At 33.0% G+C, this 20,540-nt stretch overlaps 1 protein-coding gene and 1 long non-coding RNA gene across 2 annotated transcripts; one reads left to right on the forward strand and one right to left on the reverse strand.

The window, feature by feature from the left end:
- Positions 1-1,092: 1,092 nt before the first annotated feature.
- LOC111909941 (uncharacterized) lies at positions 1,093-17,573 on the forward strand. The gene is made up of 10 exons (XM_023905731.3): positions 1,093-2,109; positions 2,214-2,255; positions 11,571-12,578; positions 13,123-14,022; positions 14,484-14,633; positions 15,075-15,184; positions 15,745-16,105; positions 16,353-16,496; positions 16,587-16,705; positions 16,962-17,573. Exons 1-10 carry the CDS (start codon positions 1,177-1,179, stop codon positions 17,368-17,370), a joined length of 4,176 nt encoding a protein of 1,391 aa, XP_023761499.1. The 5' UTR covers positions 1,093-1,176; the 3' UTR covers positions 17,371-17,573.
- On the reverse strand, positions 17,178-18,621 carry LOC128133255 (uncharacterized). The gene is made up of 2 exons (XR_008231678.1): positions 18,074-18,621; positions 17,178-17,962 (listed from the first exon to the last, which is right to left on the reverse strand). It is a non-coding gene; the product is annotated as an uncharacterized LOC128133255 (long non-coding RNA).
- Positions 18,622-20,540: the final 1,919 nt, after the last annotated feature.

Raw genomic sequence — 20,540 nt, forward strand, 5'->3', positions numbered from 1 at the left:
TAAAGCTGATCAAATAAGTCATCAATCCTCGGCAATGGATAACGGTTCTTAACCATTAACCTGTTCAACTCCCGGTAATCTATACACATCTGGTGTGAACCATCATTCTTATTAACGAAGAGAATCGACGCTCCCCAAGGTGAGCTGCTCGGACGAATGAACCCCTTCCCCAACAGTTCCTGCAATTGTGAGGATAACTCATGCATCTTTGGCGGTGCTAGGCGATATGGCGCCTTAGCGATAGGCGCAACCTCGGGAATCAAATCAATGCGAAACTCCACCTGCCTCTCGGGAGGCACACCCGGCAACTCCTCGAGAAACACGTCCGGGAACTCACGCACTATCAGAACATCACCAACTGAACTTGGCCTCCCAGCGGCCTCACGCGTATCCATCACATAGGCTACGAACCCCTTGCAGCCCTGCTGCAAACTCTGCCTCGCTCTGGCAGCCGAACAGAATGTTGAATCACTACGAGTCCCCTCAATGGTACTCCTAAATACAAGGAACCACTATTTTAGAAACCAAAGGGACCATTTTTGAAGTTTTGTCTAAGATTTATATACATAAGATACAATGGTACTCCTAAATACAAGGAGCCACTAGTTCTCTATTTTACCAGACTTGGTTTAGACTTGGTTTATTGGCGTATGCATGCTGAATAATACATTTGATTTAGAGAACTGTTATTGTATTTTAATATTTTATTTTTTTAAGCAACCCGTCTAATATACGGGTTTTAAGCAACCCGTCTAATATACGAGTTTTACACCTAGTTGTTGTTTGTTAGTGTTAACTTTATTTATTAGCAGTGTATAAAAAGTGTATTATAACTAAGAAATTATATAATGGATGAAGTCTCGTAAATATATCGTGAAGATGATATCAATACTTATCATCCTAGGCCTATTTAATTTAGTTTTAGTTTATTATAGAGAGAATGTGATACTGTATAGTATTGGAAGGATGTTATTTATAGCTTTTTATATATTATAAGGAGCTGAATTTAAAATTTATAAGATCAATAATAGTATGGGTCCTATTTTATCTTTTAATCACGATGTCTCATCATCGGTCCTTACCAACTCCAACATTATATTGACCAATCTCTTCCCTTAACATTAATTTGTGGCCTTTCCTTTTAGCTGTCGTCTTTACTCGATCATCACAAACATTATGTCGTCTTCATCTTCCTACAAACAGTTTGCTCACTTACGAATCCCACTTGAAGAGATAGTCTCCGGCACCACCAATTTTTCTAATGCAAATCTCATTAGAGAAAGTGCATTTGGAAAGGCTTACAAAGGACACCTCTTTCGGTCGGAACAACAGATTGATATTGTTGCAGAAAGGTTAGATCGTAAGCATGGATACGGAGACGTCGAGTTCTGGAAGGAGATTTCGATGCTTTCTAGTCTCAAGCACGAAAACCTGGTATCTATTATTGGGTTCTGTGAAGAGAAAGATGAGAAGATCATCATATACAAGGATAAGGTCAACGGAAGTCTCGACAAACTTCTTAGAGACCCGACCCTCACATGGATGCGGAGATTGCAGATATGTGTTGGTGTTGCGCACGCGTTGAGTTACATTCATTATGATAAGCGACGCGATTTTAGCGTCATACATCGTGATATCAGGAGCTCAAAGATCTTACTAAATGACCACTGGGAAGCGAAGTTATCTGGTTTTGAACTTTCCATCAGTCAGAAAGCAGCTCGAAGAAACCGACTTTGCCTTATTAATGTTCGTGGCATGCGTGGGTATTGTGACCCAACGTATGTCAAGAGTGGAAGTGTGACCCACAAGTCGGATATGTATTACTTTGGTGTATTGTTATTTGAAGTATTGTTCGGAAAGAACGCAGTGATGGTTAACGAGGTTAATAGGTTGCTAGCCCCGTTGGCGATATCTCATTATGAAGGTGGAAGATTAGATGATATGATCGATCCGGTTCTATGGAAACAGATGGATCCACAATCATTCAAGATCTTTTCAGAAATAGCATATTACTGCTTGAAGAAACAACGATCACAGCGTCCAAACATAGATCAGATTGTTATGAAACTTGAGAAAGCATTGGAGTCTCAACAGAAACATGAAAATCCTGTAAGACCAATCCATTTATTTCCATTTCTCATTCAATTTTCGATCATAATATATAGCCAATGTATTTATTAATTTATTTTCCATTGTTGCAATTGGAAATAAAGGCTTACTCGACGGTTGAAGGCATAGCCTCCAAAACCTTGAAGGTAAATATTCACGATTTCTTTTGGTTTGAGGTGTGGTGATCGAGGTTAGATAAACTACAACTAATTTATATGGATCGGTTTTAAAAAAAAAAGAAATTTTTTTACGAACTCTTTAATGATCTAATGGTGCAATTTTTCAAGAGTGATTTACTTTGAATATCCTATGTTTCAATTCAATTCAGTATACAGCTTTGAACGACCGTTCAATCCATTAAAAATAACATATTTAACATAAATCATATATATATATATATATATATATATATATATATATATATATATATATATATATATATATATATATATATATATATATATATATATATATATATATATATATATATATATATATACACCCTTAAGGTATATAAGCTTATGTATCCAAACTCATCATAATACGTCGTTTTGTTTGATATATTTATTATAATGTTTTTCAACTTCAATCTTTAACTTAATTTACATTCAAAAATTTCAAAATTTTATTATTATCTTCCTCTTACATCACATTTTTTTGACGAACATCAATTAAACTATATATATTATAGTTGAAAATGAAAATTATGTAAAAGAAAAATAAATATGAAATTTATAAAAATCTTTGAATGAAATCAAGTTAGAAGTTGAATTATAACAACATTAGACAATTACAATGTATATATATGATACAAAACGACATAGTATGGTGAGTTTAGGTAATTAAGCTTCTATATATATATATATATATATATATATATATATATATATATATATATATATATATATATATTCTGCCAATTTAAAATACTTTTATGTTGATATTTGAAAATATGGCAATTGGACAACTTCGACAATTGAAAGGGCTTACAAGCTGTATTTATTATTTCATTGGACACTATTTTAATAATATTTTTAAATATAAAAATAAAAAGCGAAAAAGTGTCAAACACCTCGAGAGGTATCACTGTCTGTAGTGCTCAATAATACAAGGGAGCACGTTTATCTAATGGTCTTTTATTATTTTATTATTATTTTTAAACGGGTTGTAATGTATTTTTATTTGAATAAAACATTGTATTAGAAAACTTATAACAAAGAATATCATAAAAATAATTTAAGAAATTATAAAAAAAAAAAATCTTAAAAAATTTATATAATAATTTTTTTACATTTAAACATTTTTTTGTACAAATTTGACTATTTTATCTGTTAAATATGTTTACATATTAATATTCACACGTGAGATTGCATGTGATAATGATAATGGTTAAATATATATAAAAAATTTGTCTAAATATGAACGATAAGATAATTAAGTGAGGTTATTTTCCCATTTTTGCTCCAAAGACGGTTATTATTGTGCATAAAATTTGGCATCGTATTTTGGGATGATCATTGTCCAACACCAAATTAAATTTCCTTTTCATTATGTGGTAATATTAAATTCACTAGAACTGCTTTAAGATTATCACATATAATAATGAAAGTGATTTTTTAATATAATATTATTGAAATAATTTTTTATTGTAAAATTATAGTTAGTTGTTGGAGTGAAAACTTTATTTTGTGTTAAAAAGCCACTATTTTAGTGTTTTTTAGTGTTTCTTGGTTGCATTGGCTTTAAAAAAAAACATAATAATTAAGGTTTATTATTTATATTATTAAATATTATTGATATGATTGAATATTAGACAAAATTAAATAAATGGTCTATATAGTTTACCAAAAGTCATAAATTCGGTCCCTACTAATTTTTTTTGACATAAATGGTCATTGTGGTTTGCAAAATTTGCATGGTTTGCTAAACTTGCATGGAAGGTCCATTTTATTCACGTCGTCTATTTTCAGCAGTTAAGGCCTAGCATGTGAGGGTAATTTGGTTTTTCAGGTATAACAGGGACTAGATTCGTAATATTTGATAAACCACAAGAACCATTTTTGTAATTTGTCTTAAAAGGCAAGTCACCACACCAATGATATTTCCAAAATAGGGTAGTGTTACCACCACCCATTACCCTCTCAAAAAGATTTTTAAAGAGAAACTCCAAGATTTTGGACTTTCTTATTTATTTTAAAGATGTTTAACCATAATCCACAAATGTTTTTTAGCAATAGGATTTCCATCCACTATAAGAAGGTTATGGATAACTTCAACATATTTACACCAAAGATTGGTGTTACTAGTTTTTAACTTCCACCAAAGATTGATGTTACTAGTTGAAAGACAATGTATATATATGATACAAAACGACGTAGTATGGTAAGTTTAGGTACTTAAGCTTATACATATATATATATATATATATATATATATATATATATATATATAGGGTATATTATATATATATATATATATATATATATATATATAATAAGGTTTATTATTTATATTATTAAATATTATTGATATGATTGAATATTAGACAAAATTAAATAAATGGTCTATATAGTTTACCAAAAGTCATAAATTCGGTCCCTACTAATTTTTTTTGACATAAATGGTCATTGTGGTTTGCAAAATTTGCATGGTTTGCTAAACTTGCATGGAAGGTCCATTTTATTCACGTCGTCTATTTTCAGCAGTTAAGGCCTAGCATGTGAGGGTAATTTGGTTTTTCAGGTATAACAGGGACTAGATTCGTAATATTTGATAAACCACAAGAACCATTTTTGTAATTTGTCTTAAAAGGCAAGTCACCACACCAATGATATTTCCAAAATAGGGTAGTGTTACCACCACCCATTACCCTCTCAAAAAGATTTTTAAAGAGAAACTCCAAGATTTTGGACTTTCTTATTTATTTTAAAGATGTTTAACCATAATCCACAAATGTTTTTTAGCAATAGGATTTCCATCCACTATAAGAAGGTTATGGATAACTTCAACATATTTACACCAAAGATTGGTGTTACTAGTTTTTAACTTCCACCAAAGATTGATGTTACTAGTTGAAAGACAATGTATATATATGATACAAAACGACGTAGTATGGTAAGTTTAGGTACTTAAGCTTATACATATATATATATATATATATATATATATATATATAGGGTATATTATATATATATATATATATATATATATATATATATATATATATATATATATATGTCATTTAAAATATTTTTATGTTGATATTTGAAAATATGGCAATTGGGCAACTTCGACAGTTGAAAGGGCTTACTTGCTGTATTTATTATTTCATTGGACACTATTTTAATAATATTTTTAAATATAAAAATAAAAAGTGAAAAAGTGTCAAACACCTCGAGAGGTATCACTGTCTGTAGTGCTCAATAATACAAGAGAGCACGTTTATCTAATGGTCTTTTATTATTTTATTATTATTTTTAAATGCGTTGTAATGTATTTTTATTTGGATAAAACATTGTATTAGAAAACTTATAAAAAAGAATATCATAAAAATATTGTAAGAAATTATAAAAAAGAAAATATTAAAAAATTTATAAAATAAATTTTTTACATTTAAACATTTTTTTGTACAAATTTGACTATTTTATCTGTTAAATATGTTTACATATTAATATTCACACGTGAGATAGCATGTGATAATGATAATGTTAAAATATATACAAAAAATTTGTCTAAATATTAACGATAAGATAATTAAGTGAGGTTATTTTCCCATTTTTGCTCCAAAGACGGCTATTATTGTGCATAAAATTTGACGTCGTATTTGGGGGTGATCATTGTCCAACACCAAATTAAATTTCCTTTTCATTATGTGGTAATATTAAATTCACTAGAACTGCTTTAAGATTATCACATATAATAATGAAATTGATTTTTTAATATAATATTATTGAAATAATTTTTATTGTAAAATTATAGTTAGTTGTTGGAGTGCAAACTTTATTTTGTGTTAAAAAGCCATTATTTTAGTGTTTTTATAGTGTTTCATGGTTGCATTGGCTTTTAAAAAAAGATAATAATTAAGGTTTATTATTTATATTATTAAATATTATTGATATTATTGAATATTAGACAAAATTAAATAAATGGTGTATATAATTTACCAAAAGTCATAAATTTGGTCCCTACTAATTTTTTTTTTGACATAAATGGTCCTTGTGGTTTGCAAAATTTGCATGGTTTGCTAAACTTGCATGGAAGGTCCTTTTTATTCACGTCGTCTATTTTCAGCCGTTAAGGCCTAGCATGTGAGGGTAATTTGGTTTTTCAGGTATAACAGAGACTAGATTCGTGACATTTGATAAACCACAAGGACCATTTTTGTAATTTGTCTTAAAAAGCAAGTCACCACACCAATGATATTTCCAAAATATGGTAGTGTTACCACGACCCATTACCCTCTCAAAAAGATTTTAAAGAGAAACTCCAAGATTTTGGACTTTCTTATTTATTTTTAAGATGTTTAACCATAGTCCACAAATGTTTTTTAGCAATAGGATTTCCATCCACTATAAGAAGGTTATGGATAACTTTAACATATTTACACCAAAGATTGGTGTTACTAGTTTTTAACTTCCACCGCCACTTCACAAGCAATGATAAATTAAGAGAGTTCAAACAACTCACACCACTATTGCATCTTTTTTCAAGGCAAGTGACCAAATTCCACGGCACACAATTTTTTTCATTATTTCAACCCCAAATAAAATACCTTCTAATACTATCAAGAAAAATAATAACTTTTTACGGGGTCTAAATAAGAAAAAGTAATATAAAGGAAGGCTAAAAGACCGAATTCACAAGAGTAAGTCTTCCCTCAAAAAAGAAGTTCCTAGCAAGACAAACAAACTCTTAATCTACCATACAAACTCTATAAAGTTTACTCTTATGAATATCTGCCTTTAATCCAGAAGAAAGAAACACCTAAGAAGCCCTTTTAGATTTATAAAATTTAGCTTGGATCACTCCTCCATGAATAAGACGTCATCGGTATAAATCAAGTGAAATAAAGTCGGGTTATCATTAGGAAGAGAGACACCATAAAATTGAAGATCAGTTGTCTCCATAACAACATGAAGTCCTTTCATTGTGATAATGAATAAAAAAGATGAAAGCGGTTCGGCTTGCCTCACTCCTCTATTACTATGAACTTTCTTATTATTAACATTGCCCCACTCCACTTCTCATTGTCAACGTGTCTTATTACTATCTTACATATTCTTGTTTTACCCTTCAATATAATCGATTTTTCTTATACCTTTCATAAGATTCTTTTGGTTGATATTTCCCAAAATCTTAGCAAAGTTCTTTGTCGATTTCATATATCCTTATGTCATAAGATTCTTTTGGTTGATATTTCCCAAAAACTTAGCAGAGTTCTTCGTCGATTTCATATATCCTTATGTGTCGAACACCCGCTAATAGTACTTCCATAAAAGTTATATGCATATTGCTTTTGTAGGTTTTCTCTAGCAACACCACATATGTGTTGAACACCCCCTAAGACTACACACTTCACCATGTCAAAATCTACCAACTAATCTATCTTCTTGCATGCTCGTGAAGTTGATGACTCTAGATTTTAACTTTAGATTTGAGCATTGGTGATGCCTCACGCGTACCAACCACCTCCATTGTGCATATTATCAATCTGATTATATATTATTTATCTACTGAATCAAGACAAGGAGCTCGACATCCACTTGATCACACAACTTTCTCATGTTTCCTTGGAGCATCTCTTGCATACCATGTATCTCTCAAAGTAATGTTAGGATTAATGATCAATAAATCACACAAACACATAATTAAAAATATGGGGAAAAAACAAAAACAGAAAAGTGTTCGTCAAACACAAACACAAGAGTGATCGGCTAATCCACGACGAACTAGAGAGCTTTTATTAATAACCGCCAAACACAATTTTTATATAAGCTTACATTTGTACATAGGTGACCAATAATAACAACTTGTTGACCAAAAATAACTTGTGTGCCATAAAATTGCTTGTGGAATTGATCCATAAAGCCATTACATAACCAATTGGTCGTGCAATGCAGCCTATACCACAACTTTTGGATTATGACATCGAAATGAAATACCAACTACCCTTGAGAGTTTTATTCCTAGGGAGCTATCCATGGTCCATGTAGGGTGTGGTTCTTATGCTTAGGTGGTGTTTTTTAGAGGCACTTATTGAGCTATATTGTTTACAGGTTGTTAGACCATTTTGCTAAAGATTGTTTTTCAAAAGATCAAGACATAAAAAGATATGTATGTCCTATTCTTGTAGAAGAAATGGAAAAAGTCTTCAAAATCCCATAACCTTCTAAGTCTAAGAAAACCAATTTTATTTTTCACGCTTTATTCTTCGATGATTTTCTTCCACCTCCACCACCACCTCTACTCCCCCCCCCCCCCCCCTCTGTCGCTACTCGCCACATCCACCATCACCTCCAATACCACCACTAGGCATGAAAATTGGTCTGAAACCGAACTAGAACCGAAAAAATAGAAACCGAATAAGCTGTAAACAAAGAACCAAAAAATGGACCAAATATCACTAATCGATTTCATTTCAATACTAGTTCAGGTTAGTTATTTAAAAACTTTATTATTTAATGAGATGTTTGAACCAGAATCGATCCGAACCGGACCGAAAACGAAAACCAAAAATTAAATAAGTCGTAAACTAAGAATCGAAAACAGGACCGAATACCACCAACCAACTGGTTCGGTTGTGGTTCAAGTTTTTGGTTAAAAAGTTCATCCCTAACCACGACTACCACCTCTATTATCGCCACCTATGCTACCTCCTATACTACCATTTTCGTACCTCCTCCATATCACCACCACCACATCTGTCACCACCTCATTTGCTACCACCGTTACCACAACCATCACCATTTTTACCACCACCACCACTGCCTTGTACTATCATCTAGAAATCAATATGGTTTATGTGTACATGTATATATGGTTTGTTTGTTTTATCATCTATGATAAATCTTGTTTACTTTTATTTATGAAACATGAAAACTGGAAAAAAAAAAAAAACAAAAAAAAAAAAAAAAACAATTTTTTTTTTCTTTTTCAAGCCGTAAACATTTACTCCATGTTCTTTTATAAATGTGGTTTGATGACTAAAAACATTTACCTATTAAAAAACAAAAAACATATTTTGTCTGTAGTAGCAATTAGCAGCAATGAGGCCAACGATTTGACTAGTCTCTACAACTCCACAATCACCCACTTTGAGGTTGATCAACGAATTTGCTGTTATCCAAACTCAAACTCTAATAAGTAATAACCTTCTCTGTCTCTCTCTCTCTCTCTCTCTCTCTCTCTCTCTCTCTCTCTCTCTCTTCTCTCTCTCTCTCTCTCTCTCTCTCTCCTCTCTCTCTCTCTCTCTCTCTCGTCTCTCTCTCTCTCTCTCTCTCTCTCTCTCTCTCTCTCTCTCTCTCTCTCTCTCTCTCTCTCTCCCCAATGTATTTGCTTTAAGTATCTAAAAGGCCAGATAGTACCTTAGTACCTTGATAAACATGTCTACTAGATTTTTTTCTACCAAATATCTTCTTCAAGTTGATAGTAGCATCCTTATCATTTCTCTTCAAGTTCGGGGTGCCATCACTTATCAATCCTTTGATAAAGTGGTATTACATCTAGATATGTTTTCTTAAGTTGTGATATGATGGATTATTCTCGAGGTGAACATCACCTTTGGATCTGTTTTCTTATCATTAGTCCAAACTTACTTGTTGAAACTCACAAAAGTAAAATTCCACCAAGCTAGACATTTGTGGATTTTGTCCATATCCCTCCCAATATTCGATGTAGATCCTTGAGTTTTTTTTTTTTTTTTTTCCGCAAAACGCTCATCAAAGTCTCTACTTTGGTAAACCATTTTGTCCCTAATATCCAATGTAGATCCTTGAATTTTTTTACTCGAAACGCCCATCAAAATCTCCACTTTGGTGAACCATTTTGTCTAATGTTCCCTACAACCCCATTAGACTTTCCCTAATTCTTGTTTGCTTTTAGTACGTCTCCTCTCATCATTGGTTCTCCTCATCCACTACAACACCAATACCACCATTAGCTTTTTCCTACTTGCTTTATTCCTTCACTTTGATATGCTTTGCTACCACTTGTCACAAACTTGATCTTTCAAGATCTTCATGTGAAATTTAGTTACACGAAAGTCGATCAATCATGGATCACAAGCACTAAACATATGGAAGAGTTTTATGTAGTTGAATGCTTAAATTGCCTTTAATACCTTAAAGGAACTTGTACTTGAATGCATGGTGTGTTACAAATGAAAAGGAGAAAATTATTTGTACTCAATACCTCCCAAAAAAACAAAAAAGAAACTAAAAACTAAATAGACATGCTTCTTAAAGGTGACCATCCAACATCCTTCAAAAATATTTATGATAATCTCTACCAGTAGACATGTGTAAATAAGATGTGTCTCCATTATAAACTACGTGAGTATTTCATATGTTTTTTTTAATGTTATTTCCTTCCGGTTAACCAAAACACATGACAACTTTACTTCATTGAGATTTTAAATCTTTCAAATTCCAATTTATATAAAACAGCAAAGAGCCATACGTCTAACTAAGTAGTTAAGAATTGCAACCTTAGGTGGCGACCTAGACTCTAGAGAGTGGTGCGGTATGAGACCTTGAGAAAAATAATTTATTTATTTGTTCAAATGTGTTGGTATTTTTTGTTCTATCCTGAATAAATTCACTTTATGTATTAAGTGAGAGTGTGGTGTCACACTATATTTTGCCATTTAGTAGATGGGTTGCCATAGACATTTGCATTTTTTTTTTGAATTATTAGTAGGACAAATGGGAAAAAATATTGAATTTTGATTTTCTCTATCTTCGGCAAGGATTCGTTGAGTCCATGGGGTGGTGATTGCGGTTACCACCTCATCTTGTTGAGGACCTTGTCAAGGCCCGATGCCACCCCTTCAAGCCTTAGGGCATCCACAATGCATTGAACATAGAGTTCAATAGATTACCACATCATCATTCAACAATCCATACAATTCTATTATATTTTTCTCTACAATACATTGAACTCTATAAAGTTCAATAGAATATTACAAAATGTAATTTATAGTAAATACTTAAGAATTAAAACCTTCTTTTTTTTCCATTGAAGAGTTCAATGACCATTGAATTCCAAATCTATTGAATGCCAAGATGGTATCTCATAATGGTTGAATTTCATCCATTAAATGACATATAGACTTGCCACCTCATTCAATTCTTTCATTAAACTCACCATTATGGATGTTGTTACAGGCAATAAGAAAGTACCAACGATATAAAATTTTCAACCTAAGTCTCATCCTTTTTGACTAATTTATCGAAGTTTTGTAGGGGAAAAATGTGGAACACTTACGCATCCCACTAAGTGATATAGTGTCGGCCACCAAGAATTTTTCTAAAACATACTTAATTGGGTCAGGCACGTATGGTGATGTATACAAAGCGGAGCTTGACCATTTTGATGACAAGTATTTCCTTCCACTACAAGAGAAGCAAAAAAGCGAACTTCCCAAAAAGCGTAGCATTGTAGCTATAAAACGGATATTGGTTAGAGAAGACAAGCAAGGAGAACAAGGGTTCCTTGCTGAAATTGAAATGCTTTCAAGTTGTAAGCATCCCAACATAGTCTCTCTTCTTGGCTTTTGTGAGGAAGGTCCTCATATGATACTTGTTTATGAGCATGCTGCTAACGGAAGCCTTGATAATTATTTGGAAGGTAGTGGTAAATTGGCTAATCTTAGTTGGATGCAACGTATAAAGATCTGCATTGATATTGCACGCGGGTTGCATTACCTTCATACAAAGATAGAGGATGAACGAAGGATAATACACCGTGACATAAAAAGTGGTAACATTTTATTAGGTGAGAATTGGGTGGCAAAGATTGCTGATTTTGGGCTCTCCAAATTCCACCCGAAGAGTCAACAAAGGAACACTCTGTATACAGAACATATTGCAGGCACAAAAGTATATTTGGATCCAGAATATGATAACACAGGTAAGTTGAAAAACGAAACAGATATTTACTCATTCGGAGTTGTTTTATTTGAGGTCCTGTCTGGAAGGTTTGCAAATGATCTGATTTACACCAAAGAAGATAGCAACGGGTTTGCACCTGTCGCACGAAGACGCTTCAATGAGGGCACAATAAAGGAAATTGTTGATCCTCGATTACTTGAAGAAACGCATGAAAGTGTTTTCACCCTAAATAAAGGACCTGATCAGGATTCCCTTGACGCATTTTCAAAAATTGCATATCAGTGTGTTGCAGAAAATCAAGCTGGGCGCCCCACAGCGGAAGTCATCATCAAGAAACTTGAGGAAGCATTATCTTTTCAAGTAAGTATAAACCTCTTTTTAATTAGGGTTTACCTTGCACAATGTAAGTATATGTTCATAAATCATGCATAATTAGATTTAATCCAATGCTTGGTAGTAAGCGATAGCACACATATTAATGTCCAGTATATTCTATCATTAATAAAAGATTTAGAATATTTTTCAATATTTTATAAAGTATATATAATAACCTTTTACATATGCTGAAAAAAAAAAATATAAATGTTAAAAGCTTCTGAAAAAAAGTTAAAATCTTTTCTTGTATATATATGGGGTCTAGGGGCATCCTAATTAAATAATGTCTGTTGTATATATAATTAGTATATAATAATTGGTGCTTTTTTTAATTGCAAAATATCTCATTAATTATTGCAACATGTACGTACTTCGATGCAACAACCATTTTAGAGTATATACAGAAAGTGGTTGACATGAACTTGTTCGGGACACGGGACTGACTGTATAGCAGAAGTTTCAACAAAAATTTCAGTAATTTATTTGTGAATAATTGAGCTGATGGAGTGTTTTAATTAACGGTTCACAGGAAAACATCAAGGACAACCTCAAACTTTCACTAGAAGGTTTAATATCGATCACGGAAAACTTCAGCAGTAAGAACGAGATTGGTAAAGGAGGATTTGGTAAGGTGTACAAAGGAGAAGTTGCATATGCTGATGGACGCAATACCATTGCCGCAAAGCGGTTGGATAAGAGTTTAGGTCAAGGAGAATATGAATTTCTGATGGAGCTTGAAATTCTTTTCGAGTATAAACACGAGAATATCATTGGTCTTGTAGGTTATTGCAACGAAATGGATGAAAATATCATTGTTTATGAGTACGCATCTAGAGGAAGTCTTGACAAACACTTGAGCAACAATGGTCTTACATGGAGGAAACGGCTTGAGATATGCATTGATATTGCAAGTGGCTTGGATTTCCTTCATGGAGGTGCGGTAACACAAGAGGTAGTGATACATAGAGACATCAAAAGTTATAACATTCTACTAAATGATGATTGGAAAGCAAAAATTGCTGATTTTGGGGTTTCTTTAATAAGTCCAATAAATAAGGATATGGACTATGTGATTACTAATCCTTGTGGCACAATCGGCTATATTGACCCATTATACTTGAAATCCGGTTTCTTAACGAGAGGGTCCGATATATACTCGTTGGGTGTGGTGTTATTTGAGATCTTGTGTGGTAGACTCGTGTGTGAAATCATCAATGGCAAACTTCAAATTCTAACCAATTTGTTTAAACGCCACTACCAAGAAGGAAACCTCGATGAGATGGTTTTTGAAGGTATAAAGAAACAAGCTGTGCCCAAATCGTTGACCACATTTCAAGCGATTGCCTACCAATGCTTACATGATGAAAGTAAAAATCGACCAACAACAAGTGAGGTCCTACTACAACTCAAAAGAGCATTGGAGTTCCAAGTAAGTTTTCAGAGTCTTAAAAAATTTCTGTCATTTCAACTAACATTATTCTATTAGCCGAAGATATCATTCCTCATATTGACGAAAGTATTGTTATAGTTGATAAACCATATCTTCATTGTAGATAGCCATAAGATATTGTATAAATACCAATTGTAAATCATTGGAATGGGATACGGGAAATTACCAATTAACATGGTATCAGAGCACAAATATCATAAACCCTACTTCCGCCTCTTGCATCAAGACATAACTAAACACAAATTCATACTATCTTTAACAAGTATTACACAATCGTTTTTCTTGAATAATAACGATACAAAATGACTTATTAAATAAATAAGGCGTATGATTTTTTGAGAACCATTTCGGATAAGTGTGTGGTGTAAAGTGTAATCTTTTACATTATTTAGCTAATATACAGGAGGATTAATCTGTTACATTGTTTGACTAATATACAGGAGGATTATGAAATATGGGCGCCCAAATTGCCTAATGATTATGAACAAACATTTAAAATGTCAAACTTCCCTGAGATCCACTCCATTGAAAAGAAAAAGAACCTCTACGACATGCTCTGCAAAGGAATACTCCTTCAAGAAGGCAAAATGGTAATTAGCTCGCATATCCAAGTCGTTTTATATTCTAACTTCTCTTAATTCCTTGCATCTTTTTCTCTTCAGTACTTTGAAAGCCAATTGACTTCTTGCGCTTTGTTAGTTTAAATTAATTTGTAATTTGCACTCTTTTTCTATAATATATTAAACATATATATCTTAAATTACCTCCAACTTTAGAACTTAAGTACCCTTGTTGTTCATGATCCATCACCACCGCTTCCATGACTCGCTAATAATCTATGCACTTATGACTTACCAAAATTAGTTTTCATCAAATTATGCTATTTATCATTCTTTTCGTCTAAATGGATATTTTTCTTACCAAAGTATCTTGAGATATATAATAATTATTATTGTGAAGGATAGTACAAAATCATACATGTATTTACACATAATAGAAATTGGTTTGATTTGTTTTGTTTTATACAACAGTTATTTTCACTGGGCGATAATGGAGAACGAAATGGAATGATATCAGCGAGAAAGTTTCTATACAAACGTCGGTCAGGTTCACATAAGTGGCGATCTGTTCCAGAATCAAGGTCCCACTCTCTTTTTAAGGATATGTGCATATCTATTCGTGCATGTGTGAACATGCACCCTTGATATATGTATCTATTGCTATATTTTGAAAGATAAATTGCTTTTCCTATTCTGCATATATGACAAGTGTTTATTAAACTAACAAATTAGTTGATAGCCTATTTTGAGCTCCCATCAAGATTATGGTGTCATTTCTTTGCCAATTAGTCGGTACTCACCTACCAAGTTATCAAACCAGAGAATAATGTACATACCGATCAATTATTAATTTATTATGCATATTACATGCACTATGAGCAAAAGTGTGCAAGTTATTCTGCTTAAAGATGAAGTATAATTAAATATGGCTATTTGACAACTTTGTTAATAATTACAGTGTCTACTAGACACATAATACAATGAGACTATTTAACAAAATCTAGGAAAAGAAAAAAGAGAATTCAAGAAAAAAGAACCAATATTATTAGTAATCTAAATGTTTATTGATACATTAAATGTGTATGTGGGGCAAGGATGTTGTGACTAATTCAAACTTTGACATCTTTTAACATGTGTGCAGGTTTGATAAAGTAGCAAAGATGTTAGATCTATCGAATCTAAATATCCAAGTAAAGATAAAACCTCAATTTTTATCTCCGGGCGTCAACTATGGTGTTTATCTAGTTTTTAAATTTTGCGAATCAAGAAAATCTGTAACAAATCGGATGTACGTGAACCTAAAGTACAAAATGGGGAGGGAAACCTTACATACATATTTTGCAACACGGAGAGAAGATGGGTGGATGATGATTGAAATGCATCGATTCTTAAATCATGAGAAAGATGATGACTTTGAGTTTCTACTAGAGAGCTTTTCGCGATGCTACTGTGAAAGCCATGACATCTATATTCAAGGCATCGAGTTTCGGGCCATTGATAATGCAAGTTTGAAAATAATTATTTGGTTCCCATTCTAGATTTTTTTTTGTTATATATATATATATATATATATATATATATATATATATATATATATATATATATATATATATATATATATATATATATATATATATATATATATATATATATATATATATATATATATATATTTGACTATGCATACCACATCTTCATGTTCTATGTTACACTTTTACAGCACAGTGTCTTACAATTTAATTTATACAGGTCAAACATGAAGAAATCAAGAAATTGAAGGAAGTCCAACAACTCTCGATCAAATCAGACTTGAACATGGAACACGTGCAACAATTTTCAACTAATTTTGAGAAAGAAATTGACAGATTTGAAGATTATGATGAGGGTGAAAAGGTTGGTCATTTCTATAGTAATTTGTGTATAGTAGATTTATAAATATTGTCATGGGATTTTGGTAATAAATTATATCAACCTTTATGACAGTTGTTCTCGCTAAACAAAGTGATCCTAAAAAAGAAACATTATGTAATCTCAGCAAAGGAGGCTGTTTACAAATCTACTGATGTGAAGCTTTTCAATGTGCTACCCTCAACCCATTCCAGGTTTACCATTTTCTTTTTAACTAAATTTGGTTACCTTTGTCTCGTTCGAACCATTGAAATTTTCATTGTTTATACTATATATCTAACCAAATTGTGAAAGAAGTTTAGTTTGCTCATTTTTATAAACCAGATTTCATGATTTTAAATCATATTCTTGTATATTGTACTATTGCTTGATATCAATATAGTTTTAAAGGTCCTAGGAATATATTTATTTCATCACCAAGAAGTTTTTAACCACATGTCATACATCCAGATTCCAAAATGCAATTGAGCTTCTAAGACAACAAGTATTTCGTATCAAGTGCAAGATTGAAAGTCAAAGGTTGTCACCAGATACAGAATACACATGTTACCTTGTGTTCAAGCTCTCAGAAAAATGCTATGGCTTGCATTGTCCGGTGATAGTACGAGATTTACTCCAACAACGCAAAAACAAAGAGAAGGGAATTATTTATTTTAGATCCCCAAGCCCATGTAATGTCAATGATACTGATCGGGTTCCAAAAGAGAGGGAAGATGGATGGATGGAAGTCAATGTGTGGAAATTTAACTCAAGTAATGAGATTCGAGATGATTGTGCTTATATCAATTTGAAGCTCATAAGTTATAAAGGTACTATGTCTGGCCTTATTATAAGCAGCCTTGAGTTTCGGCCGTTGTAAGCAGATATATGAGATAATGATGTGACTTGTGAGCTGATATGGAAAACATAGTGAACATTATACAATTGTTTTAGCTTTACAATGATTCTATACTTGTGTTAGGAGTATGACATCTCATACTTCATCAGAAACCATCTTATTTATTCCTTTGTTTAATTGTTTTTTATTATTATTCCTTTGTATAATTTGTATATTACATGTTCTATATACATCCAATAACAGTAGGATCAACGTAAAGTTGAGGATGCTTTGCACAATTACCACGCTACAAGTAAAAGTAGAATCAAAGTACACCATACAAATAAATATGGCATACCATTCAATATATTTCATTCGGTCGTTTCATCAAACACTTAATATGCATGTAAAAATAAATCTGTTCAAGAAAATAATAAGAAATAAACTCAAATGGAGTTTTGTCTGTTGGAAACCAATGGACAACAACTATGATGAAAGAAAGCAATACATACCTGTTGGTTGGTATCCTGCTCAGATTTGTTATGCACATCTTAACGACACTGCTTCTACAACTGAAATCTATCCACCTATACTCTTCAACATGATTATCAATCTATTTTAAATAGATGATTGGCTGCAATTTGAACAGATTTAAACGGGTTTATGTAATACACATTTGATAAAATGGGTAAATTGATTCTTAGGAGAAAGCAATTAAAAAAAAAGAAGAAGAATAAGAAGGTACTTCGGGAAATAAAAATACACGTTTTGAAAGAATGGAATTCTTAATGACTCCTTCCTTTCGATTTAACAGAAACAGACAACATTTTCTGATCGGGACGGATTAATGCTTTCCATTCCCCACAGCGTACCAAACAGCACCCTAACAATTCACAATCAGCTTGGACTTCTGACGCTTTCTCAGAAGTGGGAAGGATATGGGGGAGGTGCTTGAAAAAGAAGATTGTCAACCGGAGAAAAGTAAAAAAGCGGTTGGAAATCTAGGCATCGCAACTTCTTTCAGTAACTGGATTCAAGAAACCATCAATGTCTTAGTGGATGGGGAGAAATTTGTGATCAGAGTAGTGGAGAAAGCGGTAGACTCCTTTGAATGGGCGCCTATTTTTGCCCAAAGTGAATTCTCTGGAGAAAATTACGATGACGGATATTGGGAGGAAGAGAATTTGCCGGTAGAAACTCCGGCGACATCGTCATCTAATCCGCTGAACAACGACCTGGTCAGCGACAACAACTCAGTGGGAAACAAAAATCGAGCATTGTACACTGAAGGAGAGGTTGACGACTTTCGCCTGCCATAGAAAAAGCTCAACGCATGGGGTCTAACGATCATGGACCCTCCAAGCCCAATTATACCTCAAATAAGCCCACCTCGCCTAAAAGATCATATTACCATAGTTCGGTCTCTATTGGGCCTGCTTGCTTATTCTTCGGTAATAGCCCAATCAGCTTAAATCCACCAAGTAGACCTGCACATTGCGGTCCCGTGCCGGTATTGGGTTGGTATCGAAACGGTCTAGTCTTTTTGTGGTCGGTCTCGGAGCGGTCTTTTTTGGTCCGGTCTTTTTTCAGATCGATCTCTTTCGGTCAAATCTTTTTTGGGACCAGTCTCGGATTTAGAACAGATTTAGATGTAGACACATGCACCTATCAGGTGGGGTTAAAGATAATACGTTCCTCACGGATAGGGACAATACTGCCGTCTCAAACTCTAAACAAAATCAATAGTGCTAATCGAAAAATAAAAAATGGGCTTCATGGTCAAAGATGTTTTGATTAAGAAAGTGCCACAAGTAATCCAAAATAGTGTTTGAGTGTTCATCTAAAAACTCTTTATTGACTTATTGATTTATTGAAAAATCAACAAATAAAAAAAAGTGTTTAGATACCTAATAAGAACTTTTACAACTCCTTTTGTTTAGCATTTGAAAAAGAGTTTTCAAAAAGTGGCAAATTGTGACTTTTTGAACTGATTTATAACTTATTATAATATATAATTTATTTCAAAAAGTGACTTATAACTTATAACTTATAACTTATAACTTATTTCAAAAAAAGTTTTCAAAAAGTGGCAAATTGTGAGTTTTCAATCTTCTTTTGTTGGTTCTTTTGGTGACACCGGGGGGGGGGGGGGGGGGGGGGGGTCTGGGATCCCTCATTCCTCGAAATGGATTCAATTCACAAATATAGATGGTTCCTAGTGGTTACAAGAACTTGGAAATCCATTAAATATCCGTATGCTTTAGTGAATATTTATGCCCATTAGGTATGCAGGCAATCTTTAGTTTGGGATCAGTTATCTGCTATAATTTTGATTGCCCAAAAAAATTGGATCTTATGTCGCCACTTCAATAAAGTTCGAAACATTGACGAACGGAAATGGTCATACTTCTCAACACGAGGTGCTTACATTTTCAACTCCTTCTTCTAGTCTTCGGGTCTTGTGGAGCTAAATCTTGGATGAAGGAAATATACTCGAACGACTACAGAGACTTGCAAAATTTAGTAAATTGGATAGGTTCTTAGTCTCAGATAAGTTCTATCATTTTTGGCCCAACTCGTCTACCCTAGCCTTTATGCGACTATACTTCGACCCTATCCGGTTTTACTTGACTCGAATAGCCCGAATTTCGGTCCTCTATCATTCCTTTTTTTCCCTCTTGGCTCCAATACGATGAGTTAGCTGTCGTGGTCAGGGATTCTTGGGTCAATACGCGTCCCAGTTTGACAGTTTTTTCTAGAGTTGAAAAAAATCTCTCGAAAGCTTAGAGTGCTTAAAAATGACATTAAAAGCTGGCATATTTATATCAAAAACTTCAATATAGACAAAATTGTTACTCTCAAAACCAAAGTGGTCGCTTTGGATGTCTTGGCTGAAAGCCAGATGCCGATTTTATCAAGGAAAGAAATCATACTATATTAAAAATTCAAGACCTTAAAAAATCTAAGATACTTGACATTAGACAGAAAGCAAGGTGCAAGTGGGGGCTTGAAGGGGACGAGAGTACAAGTTTTTTTCAAGGGCTTGTTAATATGAATCTCAAACGTTCCCGCAACCATGGGTTGAACATCAGTCGAGTTTGGGTCGCCAATCCAGTCAAAATCAAACGTGAGATTTACACTTTCTTTAAGCTTAAGTTTAAAGAGTTGCATCATCATAGACATCATCTCAGGAGCAATAAATTTTGGGTTCT

Source organism: Lactuca sativa, chromosome 1 (genome assembly GCF_002870075.4).
Source record: "Lactuca sativa cultivar Salinas chromosome 1, Lsat_Salinas_v11, whole genome shotgun sequence".
In the NCBI taxonomy this organism is placed as follows: domain Eukaryota; kingdom Viridiplantae; phylum Streptophyta; class Magnoliopsida; order Asterales; family Asteraceae; genus Lactuca; species Lactuca sativa.